The sequence below is a fragment of the Scylla paramamosain genome, chromosome 4 (assembly GCF_035594125.1).
Source record: "Scylla paramamosain isolate STU-SP2022 chromosome 4, ASM3559412v1, whole genome shotgun sequence".
NCBI lineage: Eukaryota > Metazoa > Arthropoda > Malacostraca > Decapoda > Portunidae > Scylla > Scylla paramamosain.
Genome location: NC_087154.1, coordinates 30,227,581 through 30,244,526, shown reverse-complemented (window position 1 = coordinate 30,244,526; position 16,946 = coordinate 30,227,581). Strand labels below are relative to the sequence as shown.

Sequence of the window (16,946 nt, the reverse complement as noted above, 5' to 3'; positions counted from 1 at the left end):
TGACAATAACAGCAATTATAAAATGGAGGCAAATGAATATAACGACAAAAATAAATGTAACCCAATAACAAAAGCAAATTTAAATCACCCAGTTTGTAATTCTAGCAATTATAAATACACTACATACATTAAAACCGGTACTACTTACAGGCTCTTACTTCTATTGCACAACCTTCAACACCAGAGGTATGAGGTGCTCACTTACATGCTTTCAATAATCTGCCATCTGGCTAACTAGTTTCCAATTCTGCTGCCATCCCATCCCATATTACAAAAAATCTGACTAAATTTACTGTCCCATAAACAACAATGCCTACATCACTGATGGGACATTAAGTTGATGCCTCAGCTATTGCTTATCTATTGAAGCTGTATTTCAAGTGTTTACTAGTTACTATGTTTTTTGTATTACACAGAAATGCCATTCCTAATGAAGATAATTTCTAAAGAATGAAATTTTACTTTATATAATTCTTTTCAGCAATGAACCTTTCTTCCGACAAGATTTAGCAATACAGTTCATAGGGATGAGTTAATGATTAATATTCTTCTGATCCTCTCTATTCTCTATAATAAATATGATAAATGGCTTATGGCTCACACGACTGGACTAAGAAGAACAAAAGCTGGGTTTTTATACACTTCCTTGGATATTCTTAACCATGCTGCATTACTGGAATCTGTATTTATAACAACAGTCACAACAGCAATATTAGGAAAGGCATGACAGTATTTCACAAGAACTTCTTACTGAGAATCCTGTTTCAAGATGTATCATAACCTTATATTAAGTGACTGGTTTTAATTGTAATTTACTGAAATTCCAAAGGACTGATGCTTCTAAAATTCATTTGATTTGCTTAAAAGTGATTAAGGTAGTTTATTTTCCCAATACTGTATATTAAGGAGACCCACTGAATTTACATTAGTAAGTATACAAATTTCCATCTTCATCAGAAAATGGCTATAATTCTTCTTGAGTTTGTCTTGCATGTATAGCAAAGCAATGTGTTACTAGGAATAATATACATAAGAATTTCTTTCATTGTAACACACAATGCTGACTATAAACAGCTCATATAATCCCATGGAGTAAGCTGTACAGATAATAATCAAGCATAAGCATTTTGCTTACCAAGTCAGTATACAAAAGGGATAAGAAAGATTTTTGTGCACAAATAAACTGGCGTGCATGTATTAGCCTGGCCACCTAAAAGGCAAGCCAGCAACCAAGGTTACAACACCAATGCAACTTAGGAACAATGGAAATACCTTAAGGGTCAGTGCTTTAGCCCATTAGTTTCCCCAATATACCCTGAAATATAAAATTTGTGTTAAAGTCTGTAAGAGGCAAAGAGTGAATGGAAACAATGGTGAATCAAAAAGCTGTATATAATCACACTCTGGGCCATGCAACACTCAAGGTAAGAAATTGATTAGATCAATAGTAGATGTTCTACAATTAGAAGTAACATTCTACAATAGAGTAGTGATTAATTTATAGAAATTAGGGTATCATACTTGATAAATCATAATCCTTTTCTTCCTTTCCCAATTTCCTTACAAGTAGTTATGGCATCATTATGACTAAAATTAATGTTGCACTTAGGCATTCTGCAAAAATTATTTTAAGGGTTTATTTTAATAATTACTGGAAAAGCAAATGCTGGAAATGGAAGAACACTTCCAATCATAAGACTTTTCTACAAAGAATGGCTGACATTATAATGCTCATAAAATATTCTTATTTACTGATGCAATATTTCATCAGAATTGCATTTGTCAATGAGTTAACCTTTCCTTTAATCAATATAATTTCCATAACATCCTATGGTTTCAAAATTAGAAGAGAACATTCACTGTATGGCTTGCTTTCATATTCTAGTTCCATAACCAATTTACCTTGAAAGTTGCTTACCTTCCTTTTCTTTTTAGGTTTTTTAGTAGGAGCCTCTGACTGAGACTGAGAGGAGTTAGGATCAGTAACTGAGGCAGAAGAAGCAGACACGAGACTGGCAGTGTCGCCCTGCAGGGAGTCGTCCTGGGAGCAGCAGTCATCAAGGCAAAAGGGAGGGGAAGGGGAAAAGCATGCTCTGTTATGACACTTTCACTCACCAACTGCTACACTCCCAGTGGCTCCAAAAACTTTGCCTACACCGTAACCACTACAATCTTTCCACACAATGCTTCAGGTCATGGATATTGTTAAAACAACACATCACAATGTCTTTTACTAACAAAGTTAAATTTATATCCATTCCCTGGTAGCATGAAAGTGTTATCAGGCAGTTGCTGCTGACACATAATAGGTTAGTAAAAGGTTAACCAACTGTGTAGCACCAATAACCATGCATGTTATAAACTCTGTGCAAGAAGCGCTCAGCCACACAAAGCTACATAAAATTGCTGCTTTGAAGATCAACTACAATATAGATAGCGACCCAATTGTAATATGGCCATTGAAAACATAGCATATGCAAGCCTTTGCAACATGATTATCCCTGAACACTCATATCAGGTTTGTATAAATTAATCAAAATGTATTCCTTGTTACAAATGGCACATTATTATTATACAGTGACTTCTCCAACATTACATACATGTAGCAACCCTTGTTAAATTTACAGCAGTACATACCTGATAGAATAACACATTTTGACCATATCTTACAACAAGAAATATAGCTGCTTTACACTTTTGAAGCTATTTTTTTTATATAAAAAATAAAAAAATAAAATAAATAAATAAATAAATAAATAAACAAATAAATAAATATATAGCAAAAACATAAGGGCTGGAAACTGCAAGAGCAACAAACATTACACACTTACCTCTTGACACTGTTCTTCATTCACTGGTCCATTTGTGCTTGAGGTCTGTGAACAACAACAAAAAAATAGATGACATGTTTTCTATGAACATAGTGGTAAAAATGTATTTTTTTCTGATACTAAATTACATAAATGATTTCCCAATTACAACTTTTCACAAAAAATATGAAGTATTCCACATAAAAATATATATTCTGCTTCTGCCAAACTTTATATATATGCATAGCCATTTTTCAGTTAACTATAAATCTTTATAAAATCTCAAAGCACACACACACAAGACAAAAATATATTACTTTTGACACAGCATAAATTTTGAAAATATTACGTACTTAAAAAAAGAAAAACTTGAGACCCATGCATGCAAAAAAGAAAAATCTATCACAATATGCCATCACATTAGAGATAACTGGAAAAACACTATTTATCTTGACAATCTTTCTAGTTAAAGAGAGAGAGAGAGAGAGAGAGAGAGAGAGAGAGAGAGAGAGAGAGAGAGAGAGAGAGAGAGAGAGAGAGAGAGAGAGAGAGAGAGAGAGAGAGAAAGATTCTGTCCAAGTGAAATGAGCATATTTCACTAAAATCAGGAGCTTTGGTCTAGTGAGAAAGCATATTGCTTGAGTCCTGTGAGACAAACATTGTGGAGTCTATCATGTCCTATACTGTCTTATGATTTCCTAACATGTTTCTAAGGTTTGAAGAGTTCTAATTTCTATAAATAAGTAGAAATCATGACACTTCTTGCACAAACATGTCTTACTCAAATATTTCTGTAGCAAATGAAAGGTTAATATCTAACTTTTTTACTAGATATAGAACTAAGAATTTATTTGCTTTGTGGGATTTGACATCACCATGATTCTATTAGATCACATGCACTACATTCAAGAAAATATTGATTGCAGCAATTTTCTGCAAGGACAATAAATACTCCCTGCAAAGAAATGGTGAGACATCTGTGTAGTTCAATTAAGACTACCCTAGGCCATGTAAGTTAAGGAAGCATATACAGTGACTTCACCATGCAGTATTCACCCATCAACATACAATTTATATATATATATACTCTTTATATATTCTTGAATAGTGTAGCTATACAAACCTGGTTTTAGGTCATATGAGTTAGTTAAGGTACATTTCACTCACCTTAAATTTCCAGTAAATTGCATGCATGTCACCCATAAATCCTCTAAACTTCAAAAGGAACTGACAGAAATCACCATAATCACTAATGCTAAGTGAACAACAGTCAAAAACAGAAACAATCTAAAGATCCATAAGTAATAAAATTACCACACACAAGAGGTGCTGCAGGCAAATGTATGTATCACCTAAATATCAACACATGAAGAACACTGAAATGCATCACGACCAGTGGAAACACATGGGCTTCGAAGACATATCACAACTGCTGCAGCTATTTTGTAATTTGTAAATAACTGTTAGACAGTAATTTAATTTAACATTCTACATTTGCAAACTGCAGCATCACTTCATGCAAGATGGACCATAATAAATATAATATGGACAGTATTAGCTTAGCTGTTTTCCTGTCTGTCACATCTAAGTACACACACACACACACACACACACACACACACACACACACACACACACACACACACACACACACACACACAATTATATAAATAAGCTGTTCTTTGGCAAGTATTCATCACCTACCATGGACCATTGAGCTCACTGCTGGACCATCTACATTACCAGTTATCACTCTGAAGAACAAACAACTAACCTATGAAGTACTATAAAGCAAAGGTAGAACTGTAACATTGTGCTGGTGTCTGTTCCTGATTATGGGAGGCTGTAACCACTTCCTTTGCTCTTCACTTAATTTGACTGATCAGGTTTCACAAACAAGCCAAAGGTGTATTTCAGAGTTATGAGAGAGAGAGAGAGAGAGAGAGAGAGAGAGAGAGAGAGAGAGAGAGAGAGAGAGAGAGAGAGAGAGAGAGAGAGAGAGAGAGAGAGAGAGAGAGAGAGAGAGAGAGAGAGAGAGAGAGAGAGAGAGAGAGAGAGAGAGAGAGAGAGAGAGAGATTAAGCAGTCTAACTTGATGTCATTAGATGCAAGATTTTTTAACATCACTCAATGACTTGTATTCACACAGTAACTTCCTTAAAAACTTATGGTCATATATGACATTTCATTAATAGACAAGATAGAAAGAGAAGTTTAAAATCTGACTGTCAAATATATATATATATATATATATATATATATATATATATATATATATATATATATATATATATATATATATATATATATATATATATATATATATATATATATAATGTCCATGTGATGATGATCAAATTCTGAGAAAGGTTGCTAAAAGAATAAATTGTTTTCTTCATTAAAAATAACAAGCATATATATAGCAGTTCATTGTAGGCTATAGTATTAACCTTATTTCATACTAATTACAATACAAGGGGTAAAAACAATGGAATTAAAGCATTTAAATACAACAGGACAATTTTTCACAATCACAAACTGCATGCGAAGTACTTGTCCTGAGAAAAAAGCTGTGGTGAGACTCCAGCAATGCAGCAAAAGCTTTGATTTCTTGATTATGCAAGCAGTGCTTGCTCTGGAAGCTGAGGCATTCAGAGGGAGAAATCATGCTGACCATTCACTATTCCATGCAGCCTACACAAGTGACCTATCCAAAGGGAGGCTGTACTTCAAGAAACCACAACTTAGCTACTACTTATGATGGAATGAATCCATAGCACCTTCACATGTAGGATAGATGGGTTCCTTCTGTGATGATTACAATAAATAGGGTTCAAGCCAACACAGCAAAAGAACCAGACAACAAGACCACCTGCGAGTGAAAAGATACTGCCATGCTACATTTATGCCATCGTGGCATATAAGTCATAACTGCTGTATGCCATAATAACGGAAGACTTGGCTAATCAACAAAATCAAGCATAAAAAAAAATAAAAATAAAAAAAAAAAAAAATCCCATCAAGGTCAAAGGTAACATGAGAACTGAAACAGCAGCTGACAGACACCACCTGCTGTTCCAGCGGGTTGATGTTGTTGATGGTGGTGGTTGTGGTGTTCCTGCTGTTGCGTCCCACCCAACCAACCATGTAGCCCATTTTACTCACACGGCTAGCGGCCAGGGCTGCCTGCAACACCACACACCCACTCGTGTTAGTGAACAAAGCCTGCCGCAAGAGACTCCCCTATTACAGTCACTAGCAAGCACCCTGAAACCACTTGTAAGCTAGCAGAAAACAGAAGAGAGTAAGAACATCAATCACCATAGTTCACCATCTAAATATTTCACCTTTCTATACATGTGTTAATTTTGTCACTGATAAAAACAGCTCCCTTTCTAAGATTAATACAAACAAGTACTGCTACAGTGAGTAACCTATGAGGTGTGCTACATAAAATATCTAATACAAATGAAGTGAATAGTCTACATGGGAACAAAGTGTCTCACTGAAATTTCCTACAGCAAAAAGATGTCAAAACATGTCACATTTTAATATGAATTCCTGATCCACCTATTTTGATGAAAACAATAAAACCAGATTTTCTTGGCTGTATTATATACAAGAAGAATGATTGCTCAATATTCTACTGAACAGTAAGTGCATCTATAATTCCAAGTGAAATCTGTCTTTGGAAAACAGACAAATTAGCTAATTAAAATTTTATACATTTAACCCTTTGTACTACAATATAACCAATTCATGGTCAAAATCATACTGGAAGAAACACTAAAGTTCTCTTTATTAGCATTTATCATGTTGTCAAATGCAAGTCAACTTCAAACTGCTGTCTAAGGAAGGCATCCTTCCAAACTTTAACATACTTAGAAAATACCAATCCTTTAGATCACTTTTAATACATGACTGCATTCATAATAATTTCCTACTCTATTCTTTAGGTCAGACTCAGTTAACGGCTATAAATGTGCATTCAGCCACTATTTGTTAAATTTATGCAAAACATAAGGATTAAAAACAAACAATTCATATATGAAAGGACAGCAATTATGTTTCGTGCCCAAACAATGTATTAAATTTTAATGATAAATTTTACCTTCCTCAACAAGGTCATGGCTTCATTTACATATTTACAAGCCAGAACCTATTTTTATTTTTCTCTCACAATTATGTGTAGATGAGTGGTAATGGTCACCTGATTTAATGCCATGAGTGGATGAAAGTGAATGACCATGCAATCATCCAGCAAAGATACTCAATGAAGGTGAATGATCATGCAAAGATACTCAAACTATAGACAGACTTCTGGATACCAAGGAATTGATAGGAAAGTTAACCAATATTAAGTTAAAATTACATGCATTAATGACAAAGAGGAAGCAAGAGAGGAAAAAAAAAAAAAAAAAAAAAAAAAAAAAAAAAAAAAAAAAAAAAGCTGAATAGCAAATTATTATTTACACAGGCAAAAGTTAAAGCAGAGGCTCAATGCTTATTGACTCCAACACTACACTCAGCATGTGCTTTGCATTTGCCTTACCTGCACAGAATCTTGATCCAACTTCAGTGTCTGAACTGGTTCAACATTTCATACATCTGCAATCACTACCTAACATACCTTCAGTAAGTTTTCATTCTCAATTAAATTTAGTTTCATACATTTGGAGTAATACATATAGAAAGGACGAGTTGCTTCATGCCCTAAGGCTCCCCAGTATTCTGGGGATTTAATTTAGTTTGTAGAGGGATGCTCAAACATAGACTTTTTACCTACCTTAGCAGCAGTAAGCTCCTTCTGCAACTGTTCGATGAGCTGCTCTTGCTGACGGCTGGCATCCTGTCCAACAGTGACCAGTGCTCGCAGCTTTTCGTTGTCTGCCTTCAGCTCCAGTATACTTTCTTCACTATTACCACCACCCTGCACATAATACTGAGGGTTGGTCCAGGAATATGTCAACTCACTTCCATTATCCATTGAAATACATGCCAATTTAATAATTTGGATTTTTTTTTTTTTTTTTTTTTACAAAACTCAGCTACATCATTACTGAATGAATGTTGATGTCAAGCAAATACTTCAAACCTTACATTTGTAAATGTTACTGATAATCTCTAAAGCAAGTGCTACATTACATATGGCATGAAATTATGATTCAACCTCTTTAGGTGGGTTGACATCTCCCAACAACCCAACAGGCTGTGCATGCTAACCCACACAGAGCTAATACAAAGCATAACAAATGTATCACAGTTTATATCTTACTAAACTGTGACGCTGCACATTATATATCATGGACTAGTATGACTCACGTATTTGTGCTTTTATTTAAACTGATATACTGTAATGAGCCAAAATTATACTCTCTGTATATAGTATAAATAAGCTGGACACATATGACCATAAAAAGTTTAACAAAAGTGTGTGAACAAGAAAGTAGGTGAATTTCTTTTGAAGCTTCACATGTATACATATAAACTTACATGCAATGTACTTTGACCTATTACAGCAGTATATAATTTGAAGCACATGCAAGACATCACAAACGAGAAAACTCTTTTTGCATGCTTGAAAGCCTTCACAATCTTAGCCACATGTTTACAGTCTTGAATGTGTACAAATTTTGTTACAATAAACCATATGTGCAGTTTGTAATTCTGCACATACACCCACAAGTATAACTACAAGTAAGTAATTTCCTTGTATAAGCTATGAAACCCTTCAACATTTCAAAACCAAACTGAGACACAATGCCCTGATCAAAACAATCTGGTTTTGCATGTTAAACTCAAACATATATTTCAAAGCAATGAGAACAAAAACAATACTAGCTACACAGTATTTCATAATAAAAGGAAACTTTATTATGAACTTACTTGGGTGGCAGTTCTAGCAAGTTGCTCTTCTGCTTGCTGCAATTTTTCCTGAAGTGATACCTTTTCTTTCTCTTCTGTTTGTAACTGTTGTTGTAGTGACCGAAGTTTTTCATGCATCTGCGGAATATACATCAAATTTAATAATTTTATTCTCTAAACTATGTTGCATTGCACTGGATAACAATAGTTTGTTTTATATAACAATAAAGTACGTAAAATAATAAAAGCATTTAAGTCTTAAGAAGGTTTACCAGTATCAAGGTTATGGCACTGCCATCACCTGTAGAGATCACAGCACTAACCATAAGCCAATACCAACAAATGAATATCCCACTAAATATGCCAAATCCATTGAGAGAGAGAGAGAGAGAGAGAGAGAGAGAGAGAGAGAGAGAGAGAGAGAGAGAGAGAGAGAGAGAGAGAGAGAGAGAGAGAGAGAGAGAGAGAGAGAGAGAGAGAGAGAGAGAGAGAGAGAGAGAGAGAGAGAGAGAGAGAGAGAGAGAGAGTCATTTAAACTAGATAACTAAATTCCATAGCATAAGAATACACCTAAGAATTTTACTGCAAAATGAGAAGTGTACAGATAGCAAGCAAGTATTAAGAGATATCTTCTTTAAGGCTGATGATTTTCTTATTGGTGCCAAGAACAGTCTGTAGCAGATAAACCATCATGCAGAATAAAAGTGTAAAAGTGCATGCAAACAGATTATATATAAGTAGATTATATTAAAATTTCTATATGATGACAGTGTCATAATATATATATATATATATATATATATTATATATATATATATATATATATATATATATATATTATATATATATATATATATATTATATATATATATATATATATATTTTTTTTATTTATTTATTTTTTTTATGTTTTCTCATCAAACCAGAGCTAATTGGTTCAGTATTGGCAAAAAAGGCTAGTTGCTACAGTTACTCCTCCAAAGCAACATCTGAGCCCATTCCCACCTTAACTTTGGTTTACAATGGTGGTATATCACCTTAAATGAAACTAATGGAGAGGATGCAGTATGCTCAAGCAGTTGATTTTTTTAGCTTTGTAATCTGAGGAATTGGAAGCCTGTTCTGCAGGACTATACACTACACTGGAATAGGCTTTCAGAGATGGGACAAGGAGTCAATAGTCACTGAAGTAAAAAATCAATGAGTGCATTGGATCTGTATACTTCAATGCAAAAAGTTTGAAAAAAAGTGGTTTGAAGTTGTCTATTAGGAAGAGTGGATTGATAAGGCTTGAGTTCTGAGAGCTCATGATGCACCTGAGTGGAGAAAAAGGTACTATGTGGGAAGGTATTGTGTGGATCAAAGTGATTATATACTAATCCCTCTGGCCTGCCAAGAACATTAGACAATAGCAGCATAAGTCTGCTACAAATTTAGCATGTTTAAAATAGCATTTAGTATTTTAGTTTCAGTGAAAGACTGACAGAAGAGATCAATAGACCTATAAATGTGATCAACTTTGTATAGTAATTTGTAACTGCATTACTATAACTATTTTAGCATAGGAAAAGATTTCATAGACTGAAGCACAGATCATGAAAGGTTTCCTGCTTAGTACTGACTTCTATGAAATATGGAAGGTCTGCCAATAACTGCCATCATGTTGGTTTATTTCAACTGCAGAGAGAGAGAGAGAGAGAGAGAGAGAGAGAGAGAGATAGAGAGAGAGAGAGAGAGAGACAGAGAGAGAGAGAGAGAGAGAGAGAGAGAGAGAGAGAGAGAGAGAGAGAGAGAGAGAGAGAGAGAGAGAGAAATTGTGATTCCAATGTTGTGGAAGTTTTATAAAAAGCATGAGCCACACCAAATACAACTGCAATTCTCTCACATGACACACTGTTGCATTGCAGCTACTGTATCTTGCCACTTTCATATCCTTTGTTAAAATCTTTATAAATCACTTAATGCCTGATGGCCTACAGCTCATACTAGCCATTAAAATATTTTTCCCCATAAATGAGAGGAACACACATATTTAAGATGTGTGCTGTAAGTGAGGAGGAAAGATGGATTTGAGATGCCAATAAATCAATTTGGTCCCAGCCCAATTTATATGCTTTGTTGGTAGGCTTAAGTAAAACGTTCTCCCAGAGCAGTGTGTGCCAGCAGGACACAATATTAGTGTTTACTGACTGTAAGTACTGATGGGAGAGAAGCTAAATGGAAAACTATGCATCTTGCTTTTCACCCTCTGTCTTTATCCTCAACATCAAAATGCAATTCCTGAGATGAGAAGGCCATACCCAAAAGAGAGCTTACTTTGCTTAATGCACATCTTAGGTGCCACCAAGTGGAAATAAGGATGGTGGCAGTGTTGTGCTGGTGATAAGGTTGTAAAGTGTTAAGATATAGTGAGACAAAGGTATGACAGGCAGTAGTCATCTTAATATTATAAACATAGTGACTATATGCACTTATTGAAAGGCATCACATGTTTTTCAATAATGAGGGGATTAACATGGACAACTTTTTAAAGGATAACTGGTGCCAACTGACCTGTAAATAAACAAATGATTTTTTTCTAAATTTTAACCCAACTGCATTTCCAGTAAATGTAACAATGTTAAGTTTAACGTATTACTGAAATCCATTATAAATGAGAATATTACTGCAAGAAGCCACCCAGAGAATGCAACAGTGTATCCTGTGACTGGTATAGAAGTGTGCAGAACAAAGCTACTGAGCCCACTAGATGTAAAAGGACTTTTCTTACAGTATATCATGTCAAAAAATTAATTATGTATTAAATAATTGGTTACTTATTATACCTGGAACACATTAATACAAATGCAATAATCCAAATTATCTAAACATTGGATAAATTTCACATAAAATAGGCCACAGTGTAAAATAGGCAAATCTAAAAACTGAATTTCATGTGAACAAGAACTCTGAAATACCATTTGTGTTCAAAGAAATTTTTTTGTTTCTACAATACAACATACTAAGATGAAACCTTTTTTTCCTGAACTAAAAGCTAAGGATCACTGGTAGTTGCACTTGCCTGTGCATCACTAAATCAAACAAATACATTTGTATAACTAAAGTGAACAGCAAGTGACTGAACGTTTGTGGCAATACCCCTAAATGACCAAAAATGTAGTTTGACTGCATCTCTCTCTCCTGCAAGGTTAAAGTATAGTTATGAAGGAGGTGGTGGCAGTACTGATGATGATGAGTGATATGTTAAATGTGAGTGCATTAATATGTAATGGTGGTGATTATGATCATTTCAAATTGCCAACATTTTGAAACAGAAGCCCAAGATTCAATGGAATTTCACTTTACATATCAAAAACTAGCAGCAAACATATGAACTATATTCTATCAATCAACAGAATTCAGTAAACAGAATGCACTCAACTTTTATTCTATGGAGCACCAATATAAAATCATAATTACTATTAAACCTTACAAAATAATAAAGCAAAATGAATAAATAAATAATAATGAGAAATGAAAATAGTAGTAGTCAACTGTACCAGATCTCTAAAATGATATTTCCATGCTAAATGATTACTTATAACAGACACACAAAATTACTTATTACATCAGGCTGTCCTTCCAATAAGAGTACACCTTCCTGGCAATAATAAGGGTGTACAGGTACAGCAGTATTGGATAAGCTTCTTTTGTCCCTTGACCTAAGGCTAAATACTTTGTGAACACATCATGTAAATAGGGCTCTTAATTAAGATTATGGAAGATAACCCAAATCTGGTGCAGTGAGGTGATGAGAATCAGTCTCTCCACGAAGGATCCAAGGCTAAAATGAGGTTACATTTTTCTGCAGAGATGCTTGCAGACATGATTGTGAATAAACGTGAGTCTGGCTACTTTGTCTGAGGTAGCCGAAGCTGTGACTGGTAACTATTCAAAACAATAATGAAATAAGGAGAATAGTCATAAATGAAGGTAGAAATAATTCCATGAGGAAACCTATTTTTCTACTACAATAAAATTTTCAATTTTGAATACTTATTGCTAGAGTTCTTACAGACACTAAGGATTTCTATTTTTCCACTTCAAAACAAGTGAGTATACATAGACTCACTCTTCTTTCATCATGAATTTCCTCTAAATATAAAACATGCTCTATCTGTGGACTGTTGGTTATGTTACTGCAAGTTCTGAATTGGTTACGGGAAGTGAATTCAGTAACATTTCCCACATTAACTATTACATATATATGAGTGCAAAGACATGTATCAGTGTGAACACAAGTACTTGTGAGGATGGCAAGGCCAGTGGCATGCTCTTTAGGATAGAATTGTAATATTTAATTTTAATTTAAGACATAGCAATTTTTTATTTAAGTCAGTTAAAATGTTAAAGCCTTAAACACAAACATCATTAGCAACATAACAAAAGACACGTGTTGTGTACTAATCACAACCATTTAACTTAGGATGTGTACTACCTACATATTACTATTTCCTCTACCTTGTATCAATTATATTATCAGATTTCAGACAAACTGTCAAAGGATTTATATTTGTGATGATTTTTCAATACTGTATATCAGAAGAATAAAAGCTCCCATACACCACAGTGGGCTCAAATTTCAGAAACCAATGTAGAGCTGCTAAATTTTAAACATCAAAAAGGTACCTTAGTAACTACGGTGGGAAGAGTTTTCTCTAAGCAAGTAAATGCAAACTCCACCCCAACACTTTCTGCTGCAGCCTAGAAGGGTGGAAATGTGAAAACCAATTTTACAAAACCCAAGTAATTGAGAAGAAGGAATACTCAACAAACATTCTAACACACACAACCACACAGGTAAGAACTGCTCACCTAGTTATGAAATTTCATATTAGTACCCACTTTGTACAAATCACAAAACTCCACTTTTTGTGTTAATCTGATACAATTCTTTTACTGACATCAGTTAGTGTTATGTGACCTTAAAACTGTTGCCAATTATCTTGTAAGGGTAAATCAAAACCAATTCCAATATTAACCGTTACTGATAAAAGCAGACACGAAGTGAACTAGATAAAGGCATGCTCAAAGTCATCAAGGAATGTGTCAGTATTACTGATATTCTCTGCTACAAACCTGATAGTACTTCAAAGGCTGAAACAAGATTCATTTCAGGCAAGTTTCACTGAATGGACTAATCCTTCCTTCTCACTTTATATTCTAAAAATGCTTTACTGGTAAGTGTAACAGACAGCTGCTCTAATGTCTTCTTTCTCATTACACCTACATTTTTGAGAACTGTTCATCTGAACCCTATCAATTAATTGTACACCTTCTTGCTTTCATTTATCATGTAAGAATTATTTTACCTTTAGAATAATCTTGCATATCTACATTTACTCTTGTTTGCAGGAAGAATTGATGAATTCCTAGTCTATATCCTCTTGGCATTACTATGATTATTTATGATAAACTGAAGCATATCAAAAATAGCTAAAACTGCTTAATTAAGCATGCTACATCAAGACATTAGAAACAAAGGATAAAAAGACAAACTAACATTCTGCTTGAAACATTTCAGTCAAAGCATGGTCATGGTATACACTCACATCTTCTGCCAGTTTAACTTTCTCTATGGTATCTTCTAGCTGCTTCACCTGCAGCTGAAGATTTGCTTTGTCTGCCACTAATTGATGTAGATCTTTTTCCTTATCAGATAAACGTTTCTTCCAAGCCACCTCTTCAGACTCAACTGATGCTTGCAGTGACTTAAGTAGATTTTCCTGGAAAAAAAAAAAAAAAAAAGTTAATTACTTGACAGAATTAAAGTTATAATCCTGTTTCATTAGACACAAACTGTCCACATCCCTGGCTGAAATCCTTGCAAAATGGGATACTCAAGATAAGGTATACACAAACACACATCCATAATCACAATCACAAGCTTTAACATCTTAGCTTCTAAGCAACTGCATTCACTAAATCATGACATTAATAAAGGCACTGTCTGTTTGATGAATGGACAGTAATTTCTGACCAACACCAATATGGGTCTCAATGACATGGATAAAAAGATGCCAAGTCAGAAGTATCCATGATACAATGATCATTCAAATATGCAACAGTTGTTATATCTTAAACACTGGTAATGTGGAAATTATCAATATGACACATACACACACAATCTACTTACAGTATCTGCTAGAACTGTCTGGTAGTGGGCAACTTTCTCATTGACTGAACTAATCTCATTCTGAAGTTCTTGGACTCTCTGACTGTCATTAGCTGCTGATGCAGAATCTTCTTGGAGATTTGCCACCTGTAATTAATTATATAATATAATATATATTATCAATATAATACCAATTAAATTAAATAAATGAATGTGAGTGTGCCTTATAAACTATAATTTCTATTTCAAATTACATGAATCATATAATACATAATGGAATGCTTTCTGCCCCAACACAACCAAGACTATGATATGTGAAAGATATGAAGCTTGGTGGAAAAAATAGAACTGCACTCACCTGTGTTTTCAGTTCAGCATTTTCTTTTGAAAGCTTTTCAACTTCAATTTTGAGGGCTGGGTCCTCCACCTTGACTTCTTTCTCAACATACTAAAAAAGAAAAAACAAGAAAAAAAAAATTTGAGAAAAACTTCAACTATCTTTAATAACTACTGTAGCTTCAAGTGGAGACAAATCTCAAAAAAGGATGATCAAGTATTAATGAAAGATTTTGGCATTTCTGGCAGCCAATGACATTACAGTGGGTCTGGTGTAGATCCTTGGCTGTCAAGTGATGCTCCAACAGTGGATTATTTATTGTGTACTCTACGCAACTTCAGTGAGTACAAGGCAAGCAAAACACTAATATGGTTTCTGATTACTTCAAATGATTATTAGATATCCCAGTTTGCACCACAACAGTTCTGAATGCTACTGGGAACACAACTAAATATTAAGGAATGTTAAGCTCAGAATTTGCATTAAATTAGGATGTTTAATTGCATACCTTATAATAATGATGATAAAATAGTTTAATTATAAACTACAAACTTTAAATTTTTTCACTTCTAATTAGTCAATTTCAATTTTTTCACTTCTAATTAGTCAATTTATTCTATGAAATATAAGGATTAATTAAAATGTTAATGACAAAATAGAGAAAATCATGTGAAAGTATCAATCAACTGTATTATGAGTCATGAAATAGGCAAAGCAAGGTAAATGAGGTGCGGTATCAAGCAAGTTTATAAATATAAAGGATGTGCTTATATTACATAGAGAGGAAATGGAAAGTTGGATATTGTAAAATGACATATCATAAGAGACCTACCTTTACGACTTCCACAACCTCAGGTTTGGCTGGCTGGGCAGTTTGAGTGGCAACTTGCAATGCCTTGGTTTCAAATTCACTCAAGAATGCTCCTTGGTCCTGAAAAAATCAATGCCAAACATGCATTTTGACCTAATGTAGCTTGTAAAGTCTTAAGAACTAATAAAATTATTGACCTAGAACTTACAATACCTAAGAATTCTACACATAACCTTTCCAACGTAACAAAGGGAGATACAGGGTGATATTTTTAAGTTTAAAAGACAAAAGTATTCCCACCTTTGAAAGTGAATGTTATAAATTGATGACAAAAAATTTTCAGCAGGCAAAAAAGTTTCACAATCTAATAGTGAATATAATCAATAGACTCATTAATCCGAAGAATTGTGGCTTACCAAAAACTTGTTAATAATGCAAACAACTTTAGTTAACAAGTTAATTTCTAGTGGATGTTAAACTACCTTTATACTCTACATGCATGACAATATTCAAGATCTCTTATCTCTTCTTATGAGTAGCTAAGTACAAGCAGTAAGTAAATAACATTACTATAAAACTAATTCAGTTGCAGTTTCATTAACACACCAAACTTCACTTGTCTGAGCATTTCTACATGGACAAATTTGTTAAACTCATGTGACATTAAGACAGAAGCTACTTTTATTATGATGTGTCCATGCTCTTAATATGATATTTAAAAGCATTAAACTTTCCTAATTTACCTACAGGAACTCATCAGCCATATGTATGCATCAAACCCACCCCATGTTTTTCATTGTGTGTGATGATCAATTCATCCTTTAAATTACATTTCATTATCCTGATATATCAATGTAACATAAGAAACTAGCACCCATGTAATGCAGAGGCACAACAAAGGGACAAGAAACATTGTGGCTTGTGATGCTAGTGAATGCAGTAAATTACAGAGTAATGCCATGACCATGCA

General features: G+C 34.0%; 1 protein-coding gene across 1 annotated transcript in view; it reads right to left on the bottom strand.

Moving 5' to 3' along the window:
* Positions 1-16,946, bottom strand: part of LOC135099960 (ribosome-binding protein 1-like) — a 51,249-nt gene that overhangs the window by 4,570 nt on the left and 29,733 nt on the right. Inside the window, exons 13-22 of the mRNA XM_064002708.1 lie at positions 15,998-16,096; positions 15,187-15,276; positions 14,850-14,975; positions 14,266-14,439; positions 8,696-8,812; positions 7,596-7,739; positions 5,879-5,995; positions 2,832-2,876; positions 1,919-2,041; positions 1,273-1,315 (exon numbers count right to left, since the gene is read on the bottom strand). Of these exons, the coding sequence (XP_063858778.1) occupies positions 1,289-1,315; positions 1,919-2,041; positions 2,832-2,876; positions 5,879-5,995; positions 7,596-7,739; positions 8,696-8,812; positions 14,266-14,439; positions 14,850-14,975; positions 15,187-15,276; positions 15,998-16,096 (1,062 nt within the window). The 3' untranslated portion in view covers positions 1,273-1,288. The remainder of the gene's footprint in view (positions 1-1,272; positions 1,316-1,918; positions 2,042-2,831; positions 2,877-5,878; positions 5,996-7,595; positions 7,740-8,695; positions 8,813-14,265; positions 14,440-14,849; positions 14,976-15,186; positions 15,277-15,997; positions 16,097-16,946) is intronic.